The 21,629-nt window shown below is 49.9% G+C and overlaps 1 protein-coding gene across 1 annotated transcript; it reads left to right on the top strand.

The window, feature by feature from the left end:
* Positions 1–2,371: 2,371 nt before the first annotated feature.
* Positions 2,372–16,194, top strand: Gucy2d (guanylate cyclase 2D, retinal). Its single transcript, XM_042670856.1, has 19 exons — positions 2,372–3,118; positions 3,206–3,510; positions 5,558–5,909; positions 6,218–6,302; positions 7,118–7,220; positions 7,612–7,713; positions 9,347–9,427; positions 11,138–11,344; positions 11,466–11,622; positions 11,888–12,037; positions 12,654–12,802; positions 13,326–13,489; positions 13,653–13,845; positions 14,098–14,272; positions 14,399–14,497; positions 14,651–14,745; positions 14,881–14,966; positions 15,096–15,190; positions 16,053–16,194. The coding sequence occupies exons 1-18, from the start codon at positions 2,383–2,385 to the stop codon at positions 15,187–15,189; spliced, it is 3,333 nt and encodes a 1,110-aa protein (XP_042526790.1). The 5' UTR covers positions 2,372–2,382; the 3' UTR covers position 15,190; positions 16,053–16,194.
* Positions 16,195–21,629: the final 5,435 nt, after the last annotated feature.

The following is a 21,629-nucleotide window of genomic DNA, read 5'->3' as shown; positions in this document are numbered from 1 at the left end:
TCATCTTGTTTATCATCTTCAGTAAGACAAGGATTTATGTATGTGTGTGTGCATTGGTCCTGGTGCTGGAACTCAGGACTTAGACATTGTCCCTGAGCTTTTGTGTTCAAGGCTAGCATAACACTCTTCCACTTGAGTAACCACTTTCAGCTTTTTGGTGGAGATGGGAATCTCCATGGACTTTCCTGCCCTCATGGCTTTGAACTGGGATCCTCAGATCTCAGCCTCCTGTGTAACTACAATTACAGGTATGAGCGGCCTGTGCCTAGCTTCTTTGTCCATTTTTAACACTAATATATCTTTTATAGAGCATAGCTATAGATCAACATAGACTTAGATAAGTAGAGAGATAGAGATGTAGCTGGACATTGGTGGCTCATGCCTATAATCCTAGCTATTCAGGAGCCTGAGATCTGAGGATGGTGGTTCTAAGCCAGCCAGGGCAAGAAAGTCCATGAGACTCTTATCTCCAGTTAACCACCAGAAAACAGGAAGTGGCACTGTGGCTCAAGTGGTAGAGTGCTAGCCTTGAGCTGAAGAGCTCAGGGACAGCATCAGGTCCAGAGTTCAAGACCCATAACGGACAAAAAAAAAAAAAAGACAGATGTGCTCTGTTTGTAATTTACAAATGCCTTCCAGTATAAAGTTTATGTTTTCTTTGTTATGTGTTTTGGAGGACCAAGCATTTTTATTTTTTTATTTACAGAAATTTACTAAAATTAAAATTTATGATGTATTTAAATTTCTATACCAGATCATCCATATTGCTGCCTGCAATAAAGATGTCATTTTATGACACATTTATAGATTTCAACTTAAATGGCACTTGAAGAATAGAGAATACCAGATCTTTTATTGACATTTAAAATTTTAATGGTTAAAATGTATTAATATTTCTTCTTTATGTGTTTAAAAAACTCCTACCTTGGATTAATAAAGGCATCTATTTTTAAACTTTTTGTCACTTTTTATTTGGAAATAACTTCAAAGTTACAATGTTGCAAAAAATACATTCTGTTATGCTATTTACCCAGATTTGCCTATTCACATTTTTACCCATTTGCTTATTTGAAATTATTATATATACAACGTACTATATATATAATCTGTCACATATATCTTCTGAACCATTTGAGGATTACATACATCATGATGTTTAACACTATACTTGTGTATATTTCCTAAAATAGGAATAGTCTCTACACTTCCGGCTTTTTTCTTTTTGCTTATGTGGTGCTGAGGAATCGAACCCAGGGCCTCATGCATGCAAGGCAAGCACTCTACCACTGAGCCACCTTCCCAGCCCCACGTTCATATTCTTTATAGTACTTTTATAACTCTGTAAGTTTAACGTGCTGCATAATGAGTTAGAAGAGAGACAGAGAAAAAGCAGTCATTATACAATGGAGAAATATGGTGACACTTGACCAGATGACCAAAATCAACCTATAAGGAAACAGGTAGAAACTCTACCCCTGCAGACAAGATGACCCAAAAAGGACACCAACCCATTCCCTCCCCCCCCCCCCCCAGTAACTATACAACAGTTGCTCTCTTCCAACTCAGAAGTGACATGTAGGGAAATAATCTACCCACCTTTAGCATCTACAGATGAGTCTTATCTCATCTACCCTTTACCATGATAGTTGAGAAAAAATTCATTTAAAAAGTTTGTTTTTTTTCATGTGTATGTCTGTAGCCTGGAGTTGAGTGTGTATGTGGTGTGAGGAAGGGATCTGATTTTATTTTCCTCCCTTATGCAGTTAGCTAATCAGATCCAGGCTGGAAGCAAGACAGATGCCACCCCAAGAGGTGAACTAGGGGCTCCCATCCTCCACTGGCATGCCTCTCTCTGACTGATTAAGGGATCTTAATCAGCTTGGGGAGATTAAGGGCTCTGGCAGGCTGTTCCCACACCCCGCCCTGGGCTGGACAGACGGAAGGGGGATCGACCTGTGACCCCTCACCCGGGCCCTGGGCCCGAGCCCTGGACTTTCTGGTGAGTGGCAAAGGCTCCTCTGGTGGGCTGGGTCTTAGGCCAGACTCAGGACTCAGGTGTGGTCTAGGCGCGAGGGTGTGTCCCCGTTAGCTCCTGTCAGCATTGACATTGTTGACAGGAGCTGGAACCAGAAGCAGGGGAGAGTAGAGGGTGCGTCCAGGTTTCGCGCTGCCCCCCCCCCTCCCCCTGGCCAATCTGATCGTCCAATTCTGCCTATGGGGGTGTTGTGGAAGTGGAAATACCCCGTGGGTCCATGGGTGAAGTGGGATGTAAGAAACAGGCTTGCAGGTGTATATGGAGGGGATGAGGAGCCCTAAGGGGGGGGGGGGGGGGAGGGTCCTCGATCTCCCGGCCTGCGGCGTCTATGTTCACAGGAGCCGGCGATGACCGTGTCCGCTGTCCCAGAGGGTGGCCTTCCCGACCCCTCCCTCGGTGCCTGGGCCTGGAGCCCCGAGTTTCCGAGCGGCCTCCCGCGGGTCCAGCCCTGGAGGGGAACGCAGCTGCTCAGGTTCCTGCTCTTCCTGCTTCTCTCACCCCACTCGGCCCTCTCCTCGGTGTTCAAAGTCGGGGTGCTGGGTCCTTGGGCTTGCGACCCCATCTTCTCCCGGGCCCGCCCCGACCTGGCCGCCCGGCTGGCGGCCGATCGCCTGAGCCATGCGCTGGCCCCGGAAGGCGGCCCGCGCTTCGCCGTGGCGCTGCTCTCCGAGCCCTGCCGGACGCCGGGGGCGCTGGGGGCCGTGTCCCCCGCGCTGGCGCGCGTCTCGGGCCTGGTGGGGCCGGTGAACCCTGCCGCCTGCCGGCCGGCCGAGCTGCTGGCCCAAGAGGCCGGGGTCGCGCTGGTGCCCTGGGGGTGCCCGGGGACGCGGGCGGTGGGCACCACGGCCCCCGCCGTGACCCCTGCGGCGGAGGCCATCTATGTCCTTCTTCGGGCTTTCCGCTGGGCGCGCGTGGCCCTGATCACAGCGCCCCAGGACCTGTGGGTGGAAGCGGGGCGTGCTCTGTCCGAGGCACTCAGGGCCCGGGGCCTGCCAGTCACCCTGGTGACCACCATGGAAACCTCGGACCTATCCGGAGCCCGCGAGGCCCTGAGGAGGGTCCAGGATGGGCCTCGGGTCAGAGGTAGGTTCCCCTGCAGGGTGGCCGCAGATTGCTGGGCGGGTCCTGCGGGGAACCGCGCAGCGCAGCTAGTCCCGTCTCTGTCCGCAGTAGTGATCATGGTCATGCACTCGGTGCTGCTGGGCGGCGAGGAGCAGCGCTACCTACTGGAGGCCGCCGAGGAGCTAGGCCTGGTTGATGGTTCCTTGGTCTTCCTGCCATTCGACACACTCCACTATGCCTTGTCCCCAGGCCGGGAGGCCTTGGCTGCACTGGCCAACAGCTCCCAGCTTCGCCGGGCCCACGATGCAGTGCTCACCCTCACGCGCCACTGTCCTCCCGGCGGCAGCGTGCGGGACAGCCTGCGCAGAGCGCAGGAGCATCGGGAACTGCCTTCAGACCTGGATCTGCAGCAGGTAGATGGCCCCCAAGGAGCAGCGAAGAGGGAGCAGAGCCAGGAAAGTGGACAGGAGAGAAGTGTGGAGCCAGTGAGAAGCCGGAGGAGGCGGCCACTGAACAGGAGGGCGGGGCCAGTGAAGCCAGAACCGCAGCTCTTTCTGGAGTTTCCTTTTGTCTTGCTTGGGGACATCTTAGTGTATTGCACTTGCCTTGGAAGTATTTCCTATAGGCCCTCAATGTTTCCTCTGGTATCCAACTGAGACAATTGAAGATCAAGGCTTTGGCAGCTTGTAAGTGCCCAAAGGCCCTAGGTGAAGCGAGAGGCTCCCATGACCAAATCTAAAGATAATTTCCAATGTCTATCTAATACCCAGGATCCCCTACCTTTCCAGAAACTCAGATCAGACAATCTAGGCACAAAAGGGTAGGAGCTTGAAACAATGTAGAGAAGAATTTAGATACGTGGGCAGAAAATTAGCCAACACAAAAGGCCATAATTGAAAAGGGGACTATAGATCAAAGGGACTGAAATATTCTCCATCAATACCCTGGCTTTCCCCCCAAGAGGATTTAGGGTAATCAATGGAGAGAGAGAGAGAGAGAGAGAGAGAGAGAGAGAGAGAGAGAGAGAGAATGAGAATAGATTGGGATGGGAGGAAGGGTCAGACAGTGGAGAAAGAAGAGAAGTGGAAAGAAACTCTCTTTAGTTGTCGGTAAAGACAGTGAAGTGAGTTGTGGCTAATACAACTTTCTACTAGTTGCCCAAGTCAGACCCAAGATAGTTGCCCAAGTCAGACCCAAGAGAGTCACCCTGATTCTTTCTACTTTGTCCTCCCACATCCAGACACCAAGCCCCATCACTTTTACTTCCTAAAGCTCATTTAAATCCATTCACTTTCTCCATCCTCAATGGCCCTAGTTTGGGCCATAGCATCTTTGACCCCTATCCCAGAGCATAATCTCCCATATGGTCTCGGCTTCAATCCTCAGGCTTCTCCCATCTAACAACTAGATCAAGCTCTGGACACACTCCACACATCACAACCCAGTTGAAGCCTCCCAGTGGCTTCTGCATAGCTTATTTCAGCTTGGATTAGAGACCCTTGGTGCCCATATAGATGGAGGTCTCCTCACATGATTTATCAGGACTTGAGTCTCTCTTCTCTTTTATGAACTTAGCCAAATGGAGCTACTTTAGGTTCCCTAAAGTGCCCTTCTCTTTTGCCACTGAGCTTCTGGGGTGTGTTACTTTCTCTCTTTTGCTCAACCCTCTCCTGAATAGTTCTGCTTCGTCCCCTAAGGGATGGTTACTTACTTCTGGAACTCTCCTCCTCCTCCTCCTCCTTCTCCTCCTCCTCTTCCTCCTCCTCCTCCTCCTCCTCCTCCTCCTCCTCCTCCTCTTCCTCTTCTTCTTAATTCTGTCACTGAAGCTCCAGCACTTTCCCCTATCATTATTTATTGCACTACTTTAACTTCCTCATCTGTTTCCAACTAAATGAGAAGTTTTGAGACAGGTACTGTTTCAATATGTCTCTTACATTACACATTGCCTGGCATGCTAACAGATAGTAGAGGCCCAATGAGGTTGTAAGGTACCATTTTGGTAAAAGGAAAAATAAGGGGGTGGGGTCAGGGGTTCCATAGAAAAACAGAAGCTAACTAAAGGATTGATTAGAAAGGAGGCTTTTAGGTGAATAGCAGGTGGTAAGATTGTGTGTGTGTGTGTGTGTGTGTGTGTGTGCACACACGCGCGTGTGCAGGGCAACCAACTGGAAGGGAAAAAAACAGACTTAGGAGATGCAGTTAGAATCAACAACCTTGAGAGAACTTAGTTCTGGAAAAGAGAGATTGGGGCGGGGGAGACGAGGGGGAATAACCAATAAGAGACGCAAGAGCCAATGGGGAGAAAGGAAGTGATGGTCAATGGGAAGGGATGTGGGAAGTCGTTGACTAGGAAGTGGTAACCGCCAGTAAGCACAAAGCTTGAAGGTTGTGTGAAGCACAATGAATTCCATCAGCGTATGGATTATAACTCTGGTCCCTGGGTTTGTACTACTTCTCCAGGTCTCCCCGCTGTTTGGCACCATCTATGATGCTGTCTTTCTATTGGCCTGGGGCATGGCAGGAGCGCTGGCGGCTGCAGGTGGCGGCTGGGTGTCAGGAGCAGCAGTGGCCCGCCACATCAGGGATGCTCAAGTCCCTGGCTTCTGCGGGACTCTGGGAGGAACCAAGGAACCTTCCTTTGTCCTACTTGACACAGACGCGGCAGGAGACAAGTTGTTTGCCACATATATGCTGGACCCCTCACTGGGGTCTCTCCACTCCGCGGGGACCCCAGTGCATTTCCCTTATGGTGGTCCAGGGCCTGGGCCGGATGCCTCCTGCTGGTTCGATCCGGATGTCATCTGCAATGGAGGTGAGGGAAAGCACTCCAGCTCTCACTGAGACCGCTCAGAGCATTCACCAAGAGGTGAAAAATAAGGACCTCTTATCCTGTAGTTCTTCCAGGTCTTTCTCTGTCACCTGACTTGCTCAGGATCCCTCTCTTGAGCAGTCCCAAAGGCCTCTGAAAAATTTCCAGGCCTTCTCCCAAAGCACCTCCCCCTCCTTCCCAACCCTTACCCCCATTTCCATTCTCCTGGGATTGGTCTGACTTCATGCCTCCTTGGAAAGGGGTTCCTCCTGCCAAGGTCCTGAGATTCTCTTCTTTCATTGTCTCTTCAGGGTTGGAGCCAGGTCTAGTCTTCCTTGGTTTCCTCCTGGTCATAGGGATGGGGCTGACTGGGGCCTTCCTGGCCCATTATATGAGGTGAGTGGGGGAGTGAGGGGAGTGGAGGGGGACCAAGGCTCTCTACATGTTAGAAAAGTAGAAAAGGAGGCTGGGAATGTGGCTTAGTGGTAAAGTGCTTGCCTAGCATGCATGAAGTCCTGGGTTTGATTCCTCAGTACCACATCAATAGAAAAAGCTGTGACACTGTAGCTCAAGTGGTAAGGTGCTAGCCTTGAGCAAAAGAAACTCAGCGACAGTGCCCAGGCCCTGAGTTCAAGCCCCAGAACTGGCAAAAAAGAAAAAGAAGAGTAGAAGAGGGGCAAGACCCCTGTGGGTCACACCTGTAATCCTGATATCTGAGGAGCAGAGCTCAAAAACCGACCTGGGCAGGAACGTTCTTGAGACTCTTGTCTCTAATTAACTACCAAAAATCTGGAAGTGGATTGTGGTTCGAGTGGTAGAGAGCCAACTTTGAGGAAAGGAAAAAAAACAGCTAAGGGACAGTGCCCAAGCCTTGAGTTCAAGCACAAAAGGAGGTACCAGCACAAAAGGAAGGAAGAAAGGATGGACAGAAGGGAGGGAGAGGGAGAAAGGAAGAAAGGAAGAAAAGAAAGCAAGAAAGAAAGGAAGGAAGGAAGGAAGGAAGGAAGGAAGGAAGGGAGGAAGGGAGAGTGGAAAGTTTTTCTTACAGAGGGGAGTAAGGATTCTGGAGAGCTGGCAGAGTTCAGGGGATGTCTACTTTGGGTCTAGCTACACTTTCTTGGAGCTAACAGTACCCCTCTCTCTTATCCCTTGCTGGCCTCTTCTCACTGAACTTGGTCCTCTTTGTGGGGATGACTTCCTTTCCCCACCAGGCACCGGCTTCTTCATATCCAAATGATCTCCGGCCCCAACAAGATCATCTTGACTCTGGATGACATCACCTTCCTCCAACCACTGGGAGGCAGCTCTCGAAAGGTGAGGAAAACCAGGGGTCAGGACGCAGCTGTCTTCTCCCTACGTATTTGGTCCCTGGCCTGAGCCAGCCCTCACTCCAGTCCCCAGGTGGGAAGTCTAGGTTCTGCCTCCATCTCTGTCTCGGCTCTGAGCTCTGAGAACCTCAATATGTACAATGGGGATAACAGCCCCTCCCCTGACCACTTTCCTGGGAGCAGTGTGAAAGTTTAAGACAGTGAACCTTGGGGTAAACTGTAAAGTGTTGTGCGCTTGGAGAGTAATGTCATTATCACCTTTTGTAACTGAGATTCCTTCATCTCCCATCTTTAATCCATAAAACTCAGCCTGACCTCAATCCAGGACTCTGACCTCAGAATACTTGTGATCCCTTGTATTGACCTCTGCCCTCCAGGTGGCCCAGGGGAGTCGATCAAGTCTAGCTACTCACAGTGTGTCAGACATTCGCAGTGTCCCCAGCCAGCCCCCGGACAGCACCAACATTGGCATCTATGAGGTGAGCTTGCCCTTGAGTTTGGCTTTGTTCTGCTCTGGGAGGATCAGAAGAAGGAGGGGGCACACTCTCAAGGAAAACAAACAGTCATGTCAAACCCTGACAACTCCAGATGGGTATAGAAACCCAGTCCAAGAAAAGGATGATGGGCCAGGTGCTGGTGGCTCACACCTGTAATCTTAGCTACTCAGGAGGCTGACAGCTGAGGATCATGGTTTAAAGGCAGCTCAGGCAGTGAAGTTAGTGAGACTCTTATCTCCAGTTAACCACCTGCAAACTGGAAGTGGAACTGTGGCTCAAACTGGTAGAGTGCTAGCCTTGGGCAAAAAAAACTCAGATAGTGTGCAGGCCCTGAGTTCAAGCCCCACGACCAACCAGAAAATGAAAAGGTGATGGATTCTGCATCCAGTCCTGATCCAGGTGAGGACTCCTCAAATGCTAGTCACACCGCCCTGGATGCTGGAGGTGCCATGAAGCATGCTGGGACCAGTGCTATTCCACACAGCCACCAGGCCATTCTCCTGCCATGTTGGGAACCCTGACCCCGCCCCTCTGCATTTTCACTCGGACTAGGTTTAGAAACACAAGCATTAAAGCAGAAAAAGAACATCACAGAAGGGCATTATGACTAGAGATGAGAGAGTGCAGCTACTTGAGAGGGAGGAACAGAACTCTTGATCTCCAGTTCAGGGAGAAAATGTAGAAATGCACACTAGGTCACCTTCAGACGTTGTGATCCTTTGTCAGAGAGAACACTATTGTCATTTTGAGCAGGTTGTTCTGGCCTTATCCAAAACATGTAGTTTTGGGTAGCAATTAAAAATGTACCATTATTTCCAAATGCTTATTTGAAGTCAGTACTAAACTTTTATAACTCTCTTCTAGTCCATATCTCTTACCAATGAATAGGTCTGCCTGTGATTTGCAAAGGCAAAAGATATCAGATCAAGTGGCTTCTTGGTCATTCTGATGACAGCAGTAGATCACTGAGCCAAGGTCAGGTCCTCTGCATGTTTGTACAGTTGACATGCCATGATCCTGCCAACAGCCAAGGACAATAAAGCCAGAAAGGAAACTGCCTATTGGTTTCTAATACCCAGACACCTAACACTAGCCCAGTATTCTCTCGTTGCTGGGGATAGTGAGGAGGGCTTTGTCACTATTCACTTTTGCTGGCACCGATGGCTCATGCTTATAATCCTAGCAACTCAGGAGGCTGAGACCTGAGGATCATGGTTTGAAGCCAGCCAGGACAGACAAATTAAGACTCTGTTCTCCATTTAACCAGAAAAACACCAGAAATGGAGCTGTGGCTCAAGTGGTAAAGCACTAGCCTTGAGTGAGAAAGCTAAGGGACAGTGCAAGGCCCTGAGTTCAAGCCCCCAAACAAAACAAAACAAAATTCACTCAGTGAGACTACTGGTGGCCATATCTTGTATGGCAGGGACTGCCCTTCAGGCTTTACACATCTGTGTCACCTCGATACTCACTCAGATAGGCAGACATGGAGCTCCTCATTCCTGAGACTCTTTGATGGAAGACATATTCTAGGAGAGTGGAGTGAGGAGATTCTAGAGTTCCTTGCATCATGGGGCTTCAAACATCTGAGTTCCTAATTCTATCCTCTCTGCTGCAGGGAGATTGGGTTTGGCTGAAGAAATTCCCAGGAGATCATCACAAAACTATCCGCCCAGCAACCAAAACAGTTTTCTCCAAGGTAAGAGTCAGACCCATGATGGAGGATGTGATAGCCATCAATTCCCCCCACTCCTTGACTTCTCTTCATAGTGGGGTACACAAGTGGGTTTCAGTTATGTGTTCCCTCCATTCTACAGCAAGTTACCTGTCATTTTTTCCTTTTCATGGTCTAATTACAATTTAAATGTGATAAATCATGTATTAACTAATCATATAAGCTATATGTTCATCTGTGGGCTGCCTTATTATTATTCTTTACCCTGCCTCTCTCATGGACTTCAAGCTGAGTGAGGGCTTCCCTCTGCCCCCACCCCCCCTGCATTTCTAGCTTATTAGAGAGACCGAGCGGATATTTGCTGGCTGTTGGGTGAATGATAGGAAAATTTAAAATGAGTGGAGCAGTGGCTCAAAGTAGTAGAGCACTAGCCTTGAGCACAAAAGTTCAGGGACAGCACCCAGGCCCCGAGTGCAAGCCCCAGGACTAGCACAAAAAAAAAAAAGAAAAGAAAAGAAAAGAAAATTAAAAGTGAGCTTCCAGTGCTGTCAGACTTTTTGTGCAGAATAATCCTAGGTGTATTGACCCAGGCTGAATAAAGTAGAAAAAAGTTGCAAGGTAGCAATAGACTGGCTTATTTTAATCCTTTCAACCTTGATGTCCCTCTTCTTCCTAAACACTTGGCAGTCCTTTTTCCTGGCCTGCTTCCCAGAGACCTCTAAGGGAGCCCAAGGTCACTGCTTAGTATTGACTTCAGTGAACTGCCTATATGAGACTAAACCATTTAGTACCTGGTTTTTTAAATAAGAAGCCTTTTTCTGGTGATGTGGATCCAAGAAAAGCTAGAAAGAGCATTAGTCAACTTCTAGGCCTGCCCCCCTTCCTTATTTACCAGCTTGGGAAGGCACTCTATCCTGACCAGTGCATGTGGCCTTACTCAGACTACTTACTCCTCAGACTGCTCATTCTCATCTTCCCTAATTTGGGGAGGGTGGGAGTCTCAGATGTACCTAACAATGATACAGGGAAGCAAAGCTCCCCAGCCAAGTCCCCAGAATGCGCTCTGAAGATGGTCAGCCTCTTTCTGTTCTCCCTGAAAAGATTGTTACAATGCTGGGCACTGGTGGCTCATATAGTGCCTGGCATTGGAGCTACTTTGGAGGTTGAGATCTGAGGATTATGATTCATAACCAGCCCAGGCAAACAAATCAATTAACCACAAAACAAAAATAGCCAGAAGTGGAGATGTGGTTCAAGTGGTAGAGTGCCAGCCTTGAGCAAAAAAGCCAAACAAGAGTACAAGACCCTGAATTCAAGCCCTAGTACCAGCGTGCGCGCGCGCACACACACACACACACACACACACACACACACACACACACACACACTGTTGCATCAGGTGGTGGTGTGAGGGACTTCTTCAGGAGGCACTTTCCCCTAAGACTTGACTTTATTGTTAATGAAAGAGAACCAGCCTAGGTTCTGATCATTGTTCTGTGGTTTGTCTTTCCCTTATAAGTTCAAGTTCACTACCTGATGGGTATGCGATCGGCCCTTGACTATATTGTATTTCCCAAAATACAGAAGTCCCCTCACCAACACACTAGATGCCCTATAAACCATTTCATGCATCTTCAATCCCATGTTCATTATTGAGTACTGGGGCAGTACTCAATAATGCCCCTTCCACACGTTGCCCCCTGTCAAATGCCTGTCAGCTTTTACCCCTTTCAGCTCCAAGAGCTCCGGCATGAGAATGTGGCCCTCTACCTGGGGCTTTTTCTGGCGGGGACAGCAGAAAGCCCCGCAGCTCCTGGGGAAGGCATCCTGGCTGTGGTCTCAGAGCACTGTGCGCGTGGCTCCCTGTACGATCTTCTTGCCCAGAGAGAAATAAAGCTGGACTGGATGTTCAAGTCTTCTCTCCTCCTGGACCTCATCAAGGTGAGTTGCGGGGCTGGAGGGTGTTAGGGAAGGGGAGGGAGGGGGGGAGGAGAGGAAGGTGTTCTCACGGAAGAGAGGTGGAGAGGCGGGAAGACTGAGGCTACCTCTCACCCGGTCCAAGGGAATGAGGTATCTGCACCATCGCGGCGTGGCGCACGGACGGCTTAAGTCCCGGAACTGCGTGGTGGACGGGAGGTTTGTGCTCAAGGTCACCGATCACGGCCACGGGAGACTGCTGGAGGCGCAGAGAGTGCTGCCGGAGCCCCCCAGCGCAGACGGTACGAGCTCCCCTCTGCACTTCAGGGCTGCTCTGATTGGCGGTTTGACTGAGGGGGCGGGGTCACTGCCTGGCTCGCGGGGCGTGGCCTGCATGGGAGGGCGGGGTTTTCTCTGAGATGGCTTCGCCTTCCGGGGACTACACTTGGGCTGAGGGGCTGGAGAGTGTGGAGGTCATAAACCCGCGTTTTCTGGGTGCGGACGAGTCTGTGGCTAGCGCCGCCACGGTCCTCTGTGAGTTCACGCACCTTTCCCTTTTATCCCCAGATCAGCTCTGGACAGCCCCGGAGTTGCTTAGGGACCCAGCCCTGGAGCGCAGGGGCACTCTGGCCGGCGACATCTTCAGTCTGGGCATCATCATGCAGGAGGTCGTGTGCCGCAGCACCCCTTATGCCATGCTGGCGTTGACACCCGAGGGTAAGGAGAGTTCTGGCCAGGTTGGCACTCAAGTTAAGACAGAGCCAAGTCAGACCTAGGCTGGCTTTCCCTGCCTGATTCTTTTCATCAAAGCCCAGTGATGAAAATTAGATGGGAGCTCCCTTAAAGCTGAGGTCTCCTGGATCAAGGCAGGGGGAAGCCAAGCGTGGAGGAATGGGTAGATGGAAGCAGATCTGAAGGAGTTTTTCTTTCTTGAGCCTCTCCTGATCCTAGACTCAACCTACACGTTCGTTGGACTGAGCAGGCTTCTCTCTGCGTCTCTGAGGTCCTAAGGAGACTGTGGGGAGTTTGAGGGGTTAGGAGAGCAATCTTACCAGATTCAAAGCTACATTTACTAGCTGAGAAATCTACTTGATCACTCTAACCCTTCCTTATCATGTGTGCAATAAATGTTTATTAATGTCACCTCTTACTAAGAAGCCCTAGGTTGAGGGTCTTCTTATTGCTCCTAGAGATCCCTTTCCACACAGCACTGAAGTTCAGGAATAAGAGGACCCTTTGTCAGTCCCTCTCCTTAGGCGTCAACAGCTAGGCCAGAATTAGAAGTAGCTTCTGGCCTGGAGTACCAGCCCTCACGGTACCCTTATGCTTCTAGAAGTGGTACAAATGGTTCGGAGCCCTCCTCCATTGTGCCGGCCCACAGTGTCCATGGACCAGGCGCCCATGGAGTGCATCCAGCTGATGACACAGTGCTGGGCAGAGCAGCCAGAACTTCGGCCCTCCATAGACCGCACCTTTGACCTGGTCAGAGATTGGGATTGGGCAAGGACTTGGCTAGCCACTGGGACCCTAGATTTAGCACCCTGGGAAGGCCACAGGCAGGCAGGATCTATGACTGTCCAGGCTACCTTCTAAGGGACAACCTGAGGAACAGGAATTTGGTGGAGCAGATTTACATTAGGAGTGAGCTAGAATCAGGGCTATGGAGACCTTTGGGTGGACAGGCAGTCCTTAGGGTGGGAGAAATATTTAATTCAAGTAACACTAAATGAGAACCAAGTAGGTGTTTGGCTTACTGTGATAGAAAGTCCCTTGGCCTGGGAGTTCAAAGAGTCAATTGGCTCTAGTGCCCTGTCAATTCCTAGCTGAAAATGACTCTTAGGAACCCCCATTTCCCAATAATATCTGAAAACACATAGCCAGAACCTCCAGGTGTTTGATGAGAAGATGAATGGGGAAAGAGTGCTCAAGAACATAGCCCCAGAAGAGGGCTTACAAGACAGAGCATGGCCGCTTTACCAACTTCTCCTCCTCCTCCTCCACCTAGTTCAAGAGCATCAACAAGGGCCGGAAGACAAATATCATTGACTCAATGCTGAGGATGCTGGAGCAATACTCTAGCAACCTGGAGGATCTGATCCAGGAGCGCACAGAGGAGCTAGAGCTGGAAAAGCAGAAGACAGACCGGCTGCTTACACAGATGCTGCCTCCGTAGGTGCCCATCTCCTCCATGTGGGTGGAGAGGGCAGCTGGAGCCCTGCCTGACTGGGACAGCCTCCAAATGACACCTCCCCCCCAACACACACACACACACACACACACACACACACACACACACACACACTCACACTCACACTATCTTGCCCCTGCCCAGATCTGTGGCTGAGGCCCTGAAGACAGGTTCATCTGTGGAGCCTGAGTATTTTGAGGAAGTGACACTGTACTTCAGTGACATCGTGGGCTTCACTACCATCTCAGCCATGAGTGAGCCCATTGAGGTGGTAGACTTGCTCAACGACCTCTACACACTCTTCGATGCCATCATTGGCTCCCACGATGTCTACAAGGTAGTGTATGGTAGACACAAGACTTCCTGACCTCTGTTTCAGCTGCACCAGTCCCCAGCCCACTAGCCCCAGGCCATCAGCCTAGTCCTCTTCCCCAGCCCTCCCTTACTTCATTCTTGGCCCAATCCCTGACTTAAAGCCTGGATCTCCAGGTTGTCAGTAACAATCCCGGTTGAGCCTAAGTTAGGCCTCTCTCCGCGTACTGGGAGGAGGGGGTGCTCAATGCTGAATTGACATAACCCCTTCCTCCAGGTGGAGACAATTGGGGATGCCTACATGGTAGCCTCAGGGCTGCCCCAGAGGAATGGGCAGCGGCATGCTGCAGAGATTGCCAACATGTCCCTGGACATCCTCAGCGCAGTGGGCTCTTTCCGCATGCGCCATATGCCGGAGGTACCCGTGCGCATCCGCATTGGCCTGCACTCAGGTAACTCACAGTACCTAGGCCCTCCTTGTCTTCCTTTAAGACTTCCTTCCTACTCCACATTCCTGTAGAGGGAGTATCAAGGCCTCAGATGGAGTACCATCCCTCCAAGCCCGCCCATCTCCGCAGGTCCGTGTGTGGCAGGCGTGGTGGGGCTCACAATGCCACGCTACTGCCTGTTTGGAGACACTGTCAACACTGCCTCACGCATGGAGTCCACTGGGTTGCGTGAGTGTCACATGAGTGGGAGGAGTTTGGGGGTGTGGAGGTGGGGGTGCGGGGCACAGGTGGGCGGGGGAGGGCGTGGGGCCCGATGGAGATGGGGGCTCGGGATGTGAGTCCTGGGCTCAGGGCCCCCTGCCCCGCCCTGCCCCGCCTCAGCTTACCGCATCCACGTGAACATGAGCACCGTGAAGATTCTCCGAGCTTTGGATCAGGGCTTCCGGATGGAGCTGCGAGGCCGCACGGAATTGAAGGTGAGTTTGGGGGTCCTCGCTCCCGCTCCCCACTACCTTGTCTCCTCCTGGAGGTGTCCTTCAAGACCTGGGCCCTGAGCCTCCAACCCTCTCCCAGCCCGCCTTAAATCCCCCTCTTCTCTTCTATCCCTCCAGGGCAAGGGCGCTGAGGACACATACTGGCTGGTGGGCAGGCTAGGATTCACAAAGCCCATCCCCAAACCGCCCGATCTGCAACCTGGGTAGGTGCGGCTGGGAAACACCAGGCGGGCCCCTTCGCCCCTGCTGGGCGTGACCCCCCCCCCCCCGTAGTCCCCTCCACGCCCCCACAGCCCCCTTCCCTGAGGCCATCGCCCTCCCTCCTCCTGTAGGGCCAGCAACCACGGCATCAGCCTGCAAGAGATTCCTTTGGAGCGGAGACTGAAACTGGAGAAGGCCAGGCCGGGCCAGTTCTCCGCCAAGTGAGGTTGGTCCTGAGCAGGTGTTGTCTCTCCCCTCAGACTTCTCCCTCCCCCCCCCCCCCCCAATACACCAGTAAGGAAAACGCTTCCTAAGTGGGCCTATACCTCCTAGGCGGGCCTAATGCTGTGGGCAGAATGCCCCAGCCAAGCCAAGTGTATTGATTTCTCTCCTAGTAAGCCCAGGCTGGGTCCTGAATCTAGGGATTTCCCCTGGGAGGGAAGCATGTGTTACAGGGATACTGGTTCCACAGGACCCGGGTGGCCCAGGAATCAAGACTTCTATCCCGACCTCAGTACATAAACCCAGGCTATGCACTGAGCAAGAGCTGGAACTCTAGGGGGCAACCTCTGCCAGTGCTCAGAGTGAAAGTTGTCTGTGGATTTCTGTCCATCAGAAATCCTGCCCAGAAGTGGCGCTGTAGCTCAAGTGGTAGAGCGCTTGCCTTGAGCTGAAGAGCTGAGGGACAGCGCCCAGGCCCAGAGTTCAAGCCCCACTACCGACCAAAAAAAAAAAGAAATCCTGCCCAGGAGCCTGGGGCTGGTGGCTCTTGCCTGTAGTCCTAGCTACTTAGGAGGCTGAGATGTGAGGATTGCAGTTTTGAAGCCAGCCCAGACTGAATGGTCCCTTCAATGAATTATCTTCAATGAATTAGCAAAGAGCCAGAGGTAGAGGAGTAGTTCAAGTGGTTTAGCATCAGTCTTGAGCAAAAACAAGCCGTGAGAGTGCAAAGAAAGACCTGATCGAGACAAAAAAGAAGAAAATGCTGCCCATTACCACTCCTGCAAGAATGTCTGACTCTCCTCTTTCTATATGAACCCCCGGACTTTTACCTTTTCTTTCTCCTAAAACACTGATCTTTCCCCCAGGATTCATTTGGAAGGCCCTTTCCTGAAAGCTGCTGTTCTAGGTGATCAAAAGTCTGGCTAATTCCAGTGGCTTCTGTCCAAGGATTCTGAGCCAAGACCCAGCTGCAAACCAGTTTCATGATCTTGGGAAAGCTCTCCGGGATTGAGTTCCCCTCAATTGTGGAATGAGGAGAGAGGGGATCATGCTAAATGGTTTCCATCACCCTGTGGGTCCTGATGGCTGGCCTTGGGATACAGCTCCCAGGCCCCTGAGTCTGTCCGGGGATGTTGGGGTGGAAATTCTCCCCTTTCCAGGGCCTCTGGAGTGCCAGTGAGGAGAATTAGAGTTTGTCTGGCCCGGAGGAAATAGAGGCCCATGTTCAGCCGTGTTCCACCAGGCAGGGGTTGTCATGTGGCCACTGTTAAGCTTTAAGTCTCTTTCTCATTTCCATTGCACCTCCCCCACCCCCATCAAAAACTGGCTTCTTCCCCAGTGAGCAAAAAAACAAGTCCTTTGGACAAGTACAGAGAAAAGCTTGCTTTGAGACACTGGGGAAAGGAAATTGAACTGCACCAAACCTTTACTAACCAGAACAGCCAAGGAATAGGTCATTCTCGGTTTAACTGGGTGCTACCGAGAATGTAGTTGGACAGAAAATCCTCTCTGCTTCCTTCTTTGTGATATATGACATTGCCTTGTCCTGTGAAGTCCTCAGTGGATGTTTCTTTCTTCTTCCTTTTTTTTGGGGGGCGGGGGGGAGGGTCCAGTCGTGGGGCCTGAACTCTGGGCCTGGGCGCTGTTCCTCAGCTCTTCAGCTCAAGGCTAGCGCTCTACTACTTGAGCCACAGCGCCACTTCCGGCTTTTTTCTTTTTGCTTATGTGGAATCGAACCCAGGGCCTCATGCATGCAAGGCAAGCACTCTACCACTGAGCCACCTTCCCGGTCCCCTCAGTGGATGTTTCTTTTGTGGAACTCTAAAGTTCTAGAACCTGGGCCTTGGTATGTTTGAATCCTGGTGTCCTTTGCCATTGCCACAGAACCTAGAAGAAATTGAGAATAGCTGAAACTACACAGTAAATAGTGAGGGTGCATGCCCTGGTGGTATGTAAGTGGATTTGGACATGTTGCCAACAGAAGATAGGAGAATCAGTCTTACGTGGGAAAAATGAGCTAAGTCAGTGGCGGCAGCATCTGAGGTAGCCACTGAGAATGCATTTTTAACCAGCCCCCTCCAAGTGTTGTAGGTCCACCAAATCTTCTGACCATAAAAATAAACAACTATAGGATTCTTTCCATTGCAGAATCCTTAGAGTTTATAACATAAACTAAAATCTAGGTGTAGTGGTACATGCCTATAATCCCAGCTACTCAGGAAGCAGAGATAGAAGGATCACCGTTTGAAGCCAACCGATGCAAAGTGTGAGATCCTCTCTAAAATACAAACCAGAGCAAAAAGGGTTAGGTGTGTGGCTCAAGTGGTAGAGTATTGAGGCCAGCGCTGAGTTTCTGCCCCAGTACTACCAAAACAAACAAAACCCAGCCATTAGATTTGCTTTGTTTGGTGCTGGAGTGTTATTCTGAGCTAACATTTAAAAATAAATGCTAAATCTGTATCTTTAAAAATGTATATATTCATCCCTCAGTATCCATACAGGACTGGTTCCAGTATTCCCAAGGATACCCTTGGATGCCCAACTCCTTTATATGTAATAGTATTTGCATAAAAGCTATGCACTTCCTCTTACTTTCTTTAAGTCATCTCTAAATTATTTAGAATACTTAGTACTATGTAAATGCTGTGTAAATATTTGCTATACTATATTATTTAGGAAATGAGGACAAGAAAAAACGTTCGTATGTTTTCAGTACAGAGGTAACTCTCATAGATCTCACTACATAGTACACACGTGATCAAGGATTAGCTGGATCCTAGAAGGTAGAACCCAGGGATAGGAAGGGAAAAGCATGCTGACTACACCAGGATCACGTGAAGCTTGTATCTTCCCTTACCAATAGTCTGTTGGAGTGAGACAATCATTTGATTTATACTTTGTGTCAGTACTGGGGCTTGAACTCAGGGCAATGGGCACTGTCCCATAGCTCTTTGGCTCAAAGCTGGTGCTCTACCACTTGAGCCACAGCTTCACTTCCAGCCATTTGTTGGTTAATTGGAGATCAAATTCTCATGGGCTTTTGTGCCCAGGCTGACTTCAAACATCAGTCCTCAGATCTCAGCCTCCTGATTATAGGCTTGAGCCACTGCTGCCATGTTCCATCCATCACTTTAATCCAGGTCTTTATACTTACTTCCTGAAAATCCCTGTCTGCTGCCTGTAGACACTGCGAGTAAGACTAATGGAGCCACAGATATTAAAATAGTATAGGCACTTCTACAAGTTGCTTTGCTTTTTGTTTTTATTTTCTGATTGATTAGTTGGCTTCCTTTGCTTCCTAAATAGTAAAGAAACAATATATAAGAAATAGCAGGAAGTGGTGCTGTGGCTCAAGTGACAGAGCACTCGTCTTGGGATGCAGAGCGGAGGGACAGCGCCCAGGCCCAGAGTTCAAGCCCCACGACTTACCAAAAAAAAAAAAAAAAAGCAAATGCAGTCTTTATACATTCTGGTTACCTAAGGTGGTGCTGTTGTAGTGAGTTATTTAGTACAATTTGAATTTTTTTCAACTGCATTTGAAGATGAATTCAAGTTGAGAACAAAACAAAATAAGAAAAAAACTAATACGCACATATAACGAAACATTATTTACATTGTTAAATAGCTCCTGTAAGATTTTTCTCTGTACTTAGGTCCCAGGATTGAAGGGCAGATTTCAGGCTGCTGGCCTTGAATCCTGGATGTAACTCAAACCCTACTCTTCCCTTCCTCTCTTACTTCTCCCATCTACCAAAAGATTGGTTATTGCTGTGTGATTCAGGGGGCCCGCAGGGAAGAGTCCTCCGGGGTTAGATATTAAAGGACTAGCTTGGGCAGGCTGGGGCAGAGCACCCCAGAAAAAGAGGATAAGCAAAGGCCCAAATCACCTTGCAATAGAGACAGAATGGGCAAGGCTCAGCAAGTCCCTCAGATGTTTAAATCAACCTCATTTTCAGACCAGCTACTGAGATCTAAAATGATTAAATGAGCTGGGGGTGAAGGGCAAGGGACCCACCTTCCTCCACCCAGAACTTACAAAGCTAGCTGAAGAAGAGAAGGAATGATGGATCCTCATGGTTCAATTCTTTCATCTCCTCCTTTCTCTGTCCCTGACCCCTCTCTCCCCCTGCTGCTGTCCCCAGAGCCTCCTTTTTGCCCACCCAGTCCTCCCTGCCTTTCTCTGAAGTTTTCCCCATTTCTGGGGAATTCTTTTGGGGCCCAGACCATCAGTCTTAGAGCCCCAACTCAGGTCCTCTCAGGACTCATTATTCCCCAGACCCTGGAAACTCGCAGCCCGTGAGAGCACCTAGCATGCTTACTGGTCCTCCGCACCTTCAGATGTGTTTACACTACTGGGCCAGATGGCCTGTGCCAAGAGCCCACACTTGGGGCTGCCCTCACTTTTGGAACAGCTCTGTAGCTGGGGCCAGCTATGGCCAAAGTAAGGACCCTTCATAGCTGCTGCTTTGATGTCCTGTGGCCCATCTGGCACCTTTTCTTTGTGTTGCTTCTCCTGCCCATCTGTGGTAGGCCCCAGCTACCCTCTTTTTGTGGCTGTGAGGACACTGCATTGTAGGGCAGTGTTCACTGGGGTCTTCTGCTTCTTGCACTGAGGACTCCCAGGCTATGTGTTATGTGTGGTGTTTGTTTGTGTCCTGAGTTGGTGGGGCCTGAAATAAAGGTGTGCTTTCTTCCAGTTTGTGGTATGTGATCCTTTTTGACCCCCCCACCTGCTCAAACCTAGCATTGCCAGAGAAGGGTTCAGATAGGGATGAACCCTAGAGATGACTTGGGGGAGATGAACAGAGGCTAAAGCCCTTAGCGGTGCCTTTACTGGGGGGGGGGGGGGGGGGACTAGTTCTGAGGGACTAGGCAGGGAAGTCTCAGGCCTCTCAAGCTTGTGGAAAAGATGAATGTCTTTGAAGTACTAGAAGTGGATGATGTAGCAAGGTACCCGTGGCTCATACCTGCAATACTAGCTACTCAGGAGGCTGAGATCTGAGGATCGTAATTCAAAGTCAGCCTGGGCAGAAAAGTCCCCATGAGACTCTTATCTCCAATAAACTACTCAAAATAAAGCCAAAAATGGTGCTGTGGCTCAAGTGGTAGAGCGCTAGCCTTGAGCACAAAGAGTCCCAGGGACAACGCTCAAGGCCCTGAGTTCAAACCACAGGACCAGCAAAAAGAAAAAGAAAAGAAGTGGATGATGTGACTTAACACCCACCATAGGCAAGAGAAAGGAAGAAAAGAGAAGAAATTGTCTATGGCAGTAACCCATGCTAAAGTCAGAGTCAGAGGACACAGGGTCTCTCACCTGAGGGAGAAAGTGAGGTCTCTGGACAGAACCCCACCAACAACGTACAGTCTAAGCCCTCAGAACTACCCTTGGGGATTAGAGTAAGGCACAGGCACCAGAGGGTGACTATCTCATAAATCTCAGAACCCAAGTATTTCTGTCCTCGGCCCAATGCTTCTAACACCATCACTTGAGAAGGATGTGGCTAGACGGTGAGGAAGCATTTATGCCTCATTCTCAGTCCCATGAAACTCTGTAGAACTGACCTTTGACTCCCCCTCCCAGCCTAGCCCAACCAATCACTTCATTCCTCTGACCACAGGGATGGTATCAAAGACAGGGCTGCAAATAAAACTTGGTATTAAAATGTTGCTGGAAACAACAGGAAGAAAGTGTCTCTCTTCTTGGGTTGCTGAGAGGATAAAACATGCCTCTAGGAGGCTGAGATCTGAAGATCACAGTTTGAAGAAAGGCAAGAAAGTCTATGGACTCATCTCTAATTAACCACCAAAAAGAGGTGTAAGGGGGCGGGGGAGCTATGGCTCAAGTGGTAGATGCTAGCTTTGAGTGAAAATGCTAAAGGACAGCACCTAAGCCCTAGGTTCAAGCTCCAGTACTAACTATGGCAAAAAAAATTGATTTTTTTTGCTTAAAGGGGCAACAATGTCAGCCCAAATTGAATTGAATGTCAGCTCAAAATGCCCTGACATTTTTTTTTGAAGTTTTATAGACTAGATGAGGTTTAGAATAGTGTAACAAGAAAGAAAAGAAGACTATCACGGCGTGTGAAGGAGGTTGGTAAAGGATGGATGACCAAGGGAAGATGGTTATTAAGGACTCCATAGAGAATCAGTCAATACCCTCTCCTGGACAGTGGCTGTTCTGTTGATTGGAAACCTAGACAAAGGGAAAAGTGAGTGAGAAAATGAGCACCGCATACAGCCTTGTCAGAGTACAGATCCTGTCTTGTCCCGTGTAAGGTGGAAATGATGCGAATGGCAGTGTGATGTAGTAGTCTAAACTCAGAACAGCACTGTGTTGACATCTTTAGAAGTTAAATGTCTGGACTTACAAAGCAAGGAAGTAGGGGTAGGGACAGAATAATTGCTCCCTGTTCCCAGAACTGGGAAGGAAGCAAATAAAATAG

This window comes from Dipodomys spectabilis, unplaced genomic scaffold (assembly GCF_019054845.1).
Source record: "Dipodomys spectabilis isolate Male_0828 unplaced genomic scaffold, ASM1905484v1 ptg000576l, whole genome shotgun sequence".
NCBI lineage: Eukaryota > Metazoa > Chordata > Mammalia > Rodentia > Heteromyidae > Dipodomys > Dipodomys spectabilis.
The sequence above is the reverse complement of the archived record's forward strand: the minus strand, read 5'-3'. Positions and strand labels throughout refer to the sequence as shown.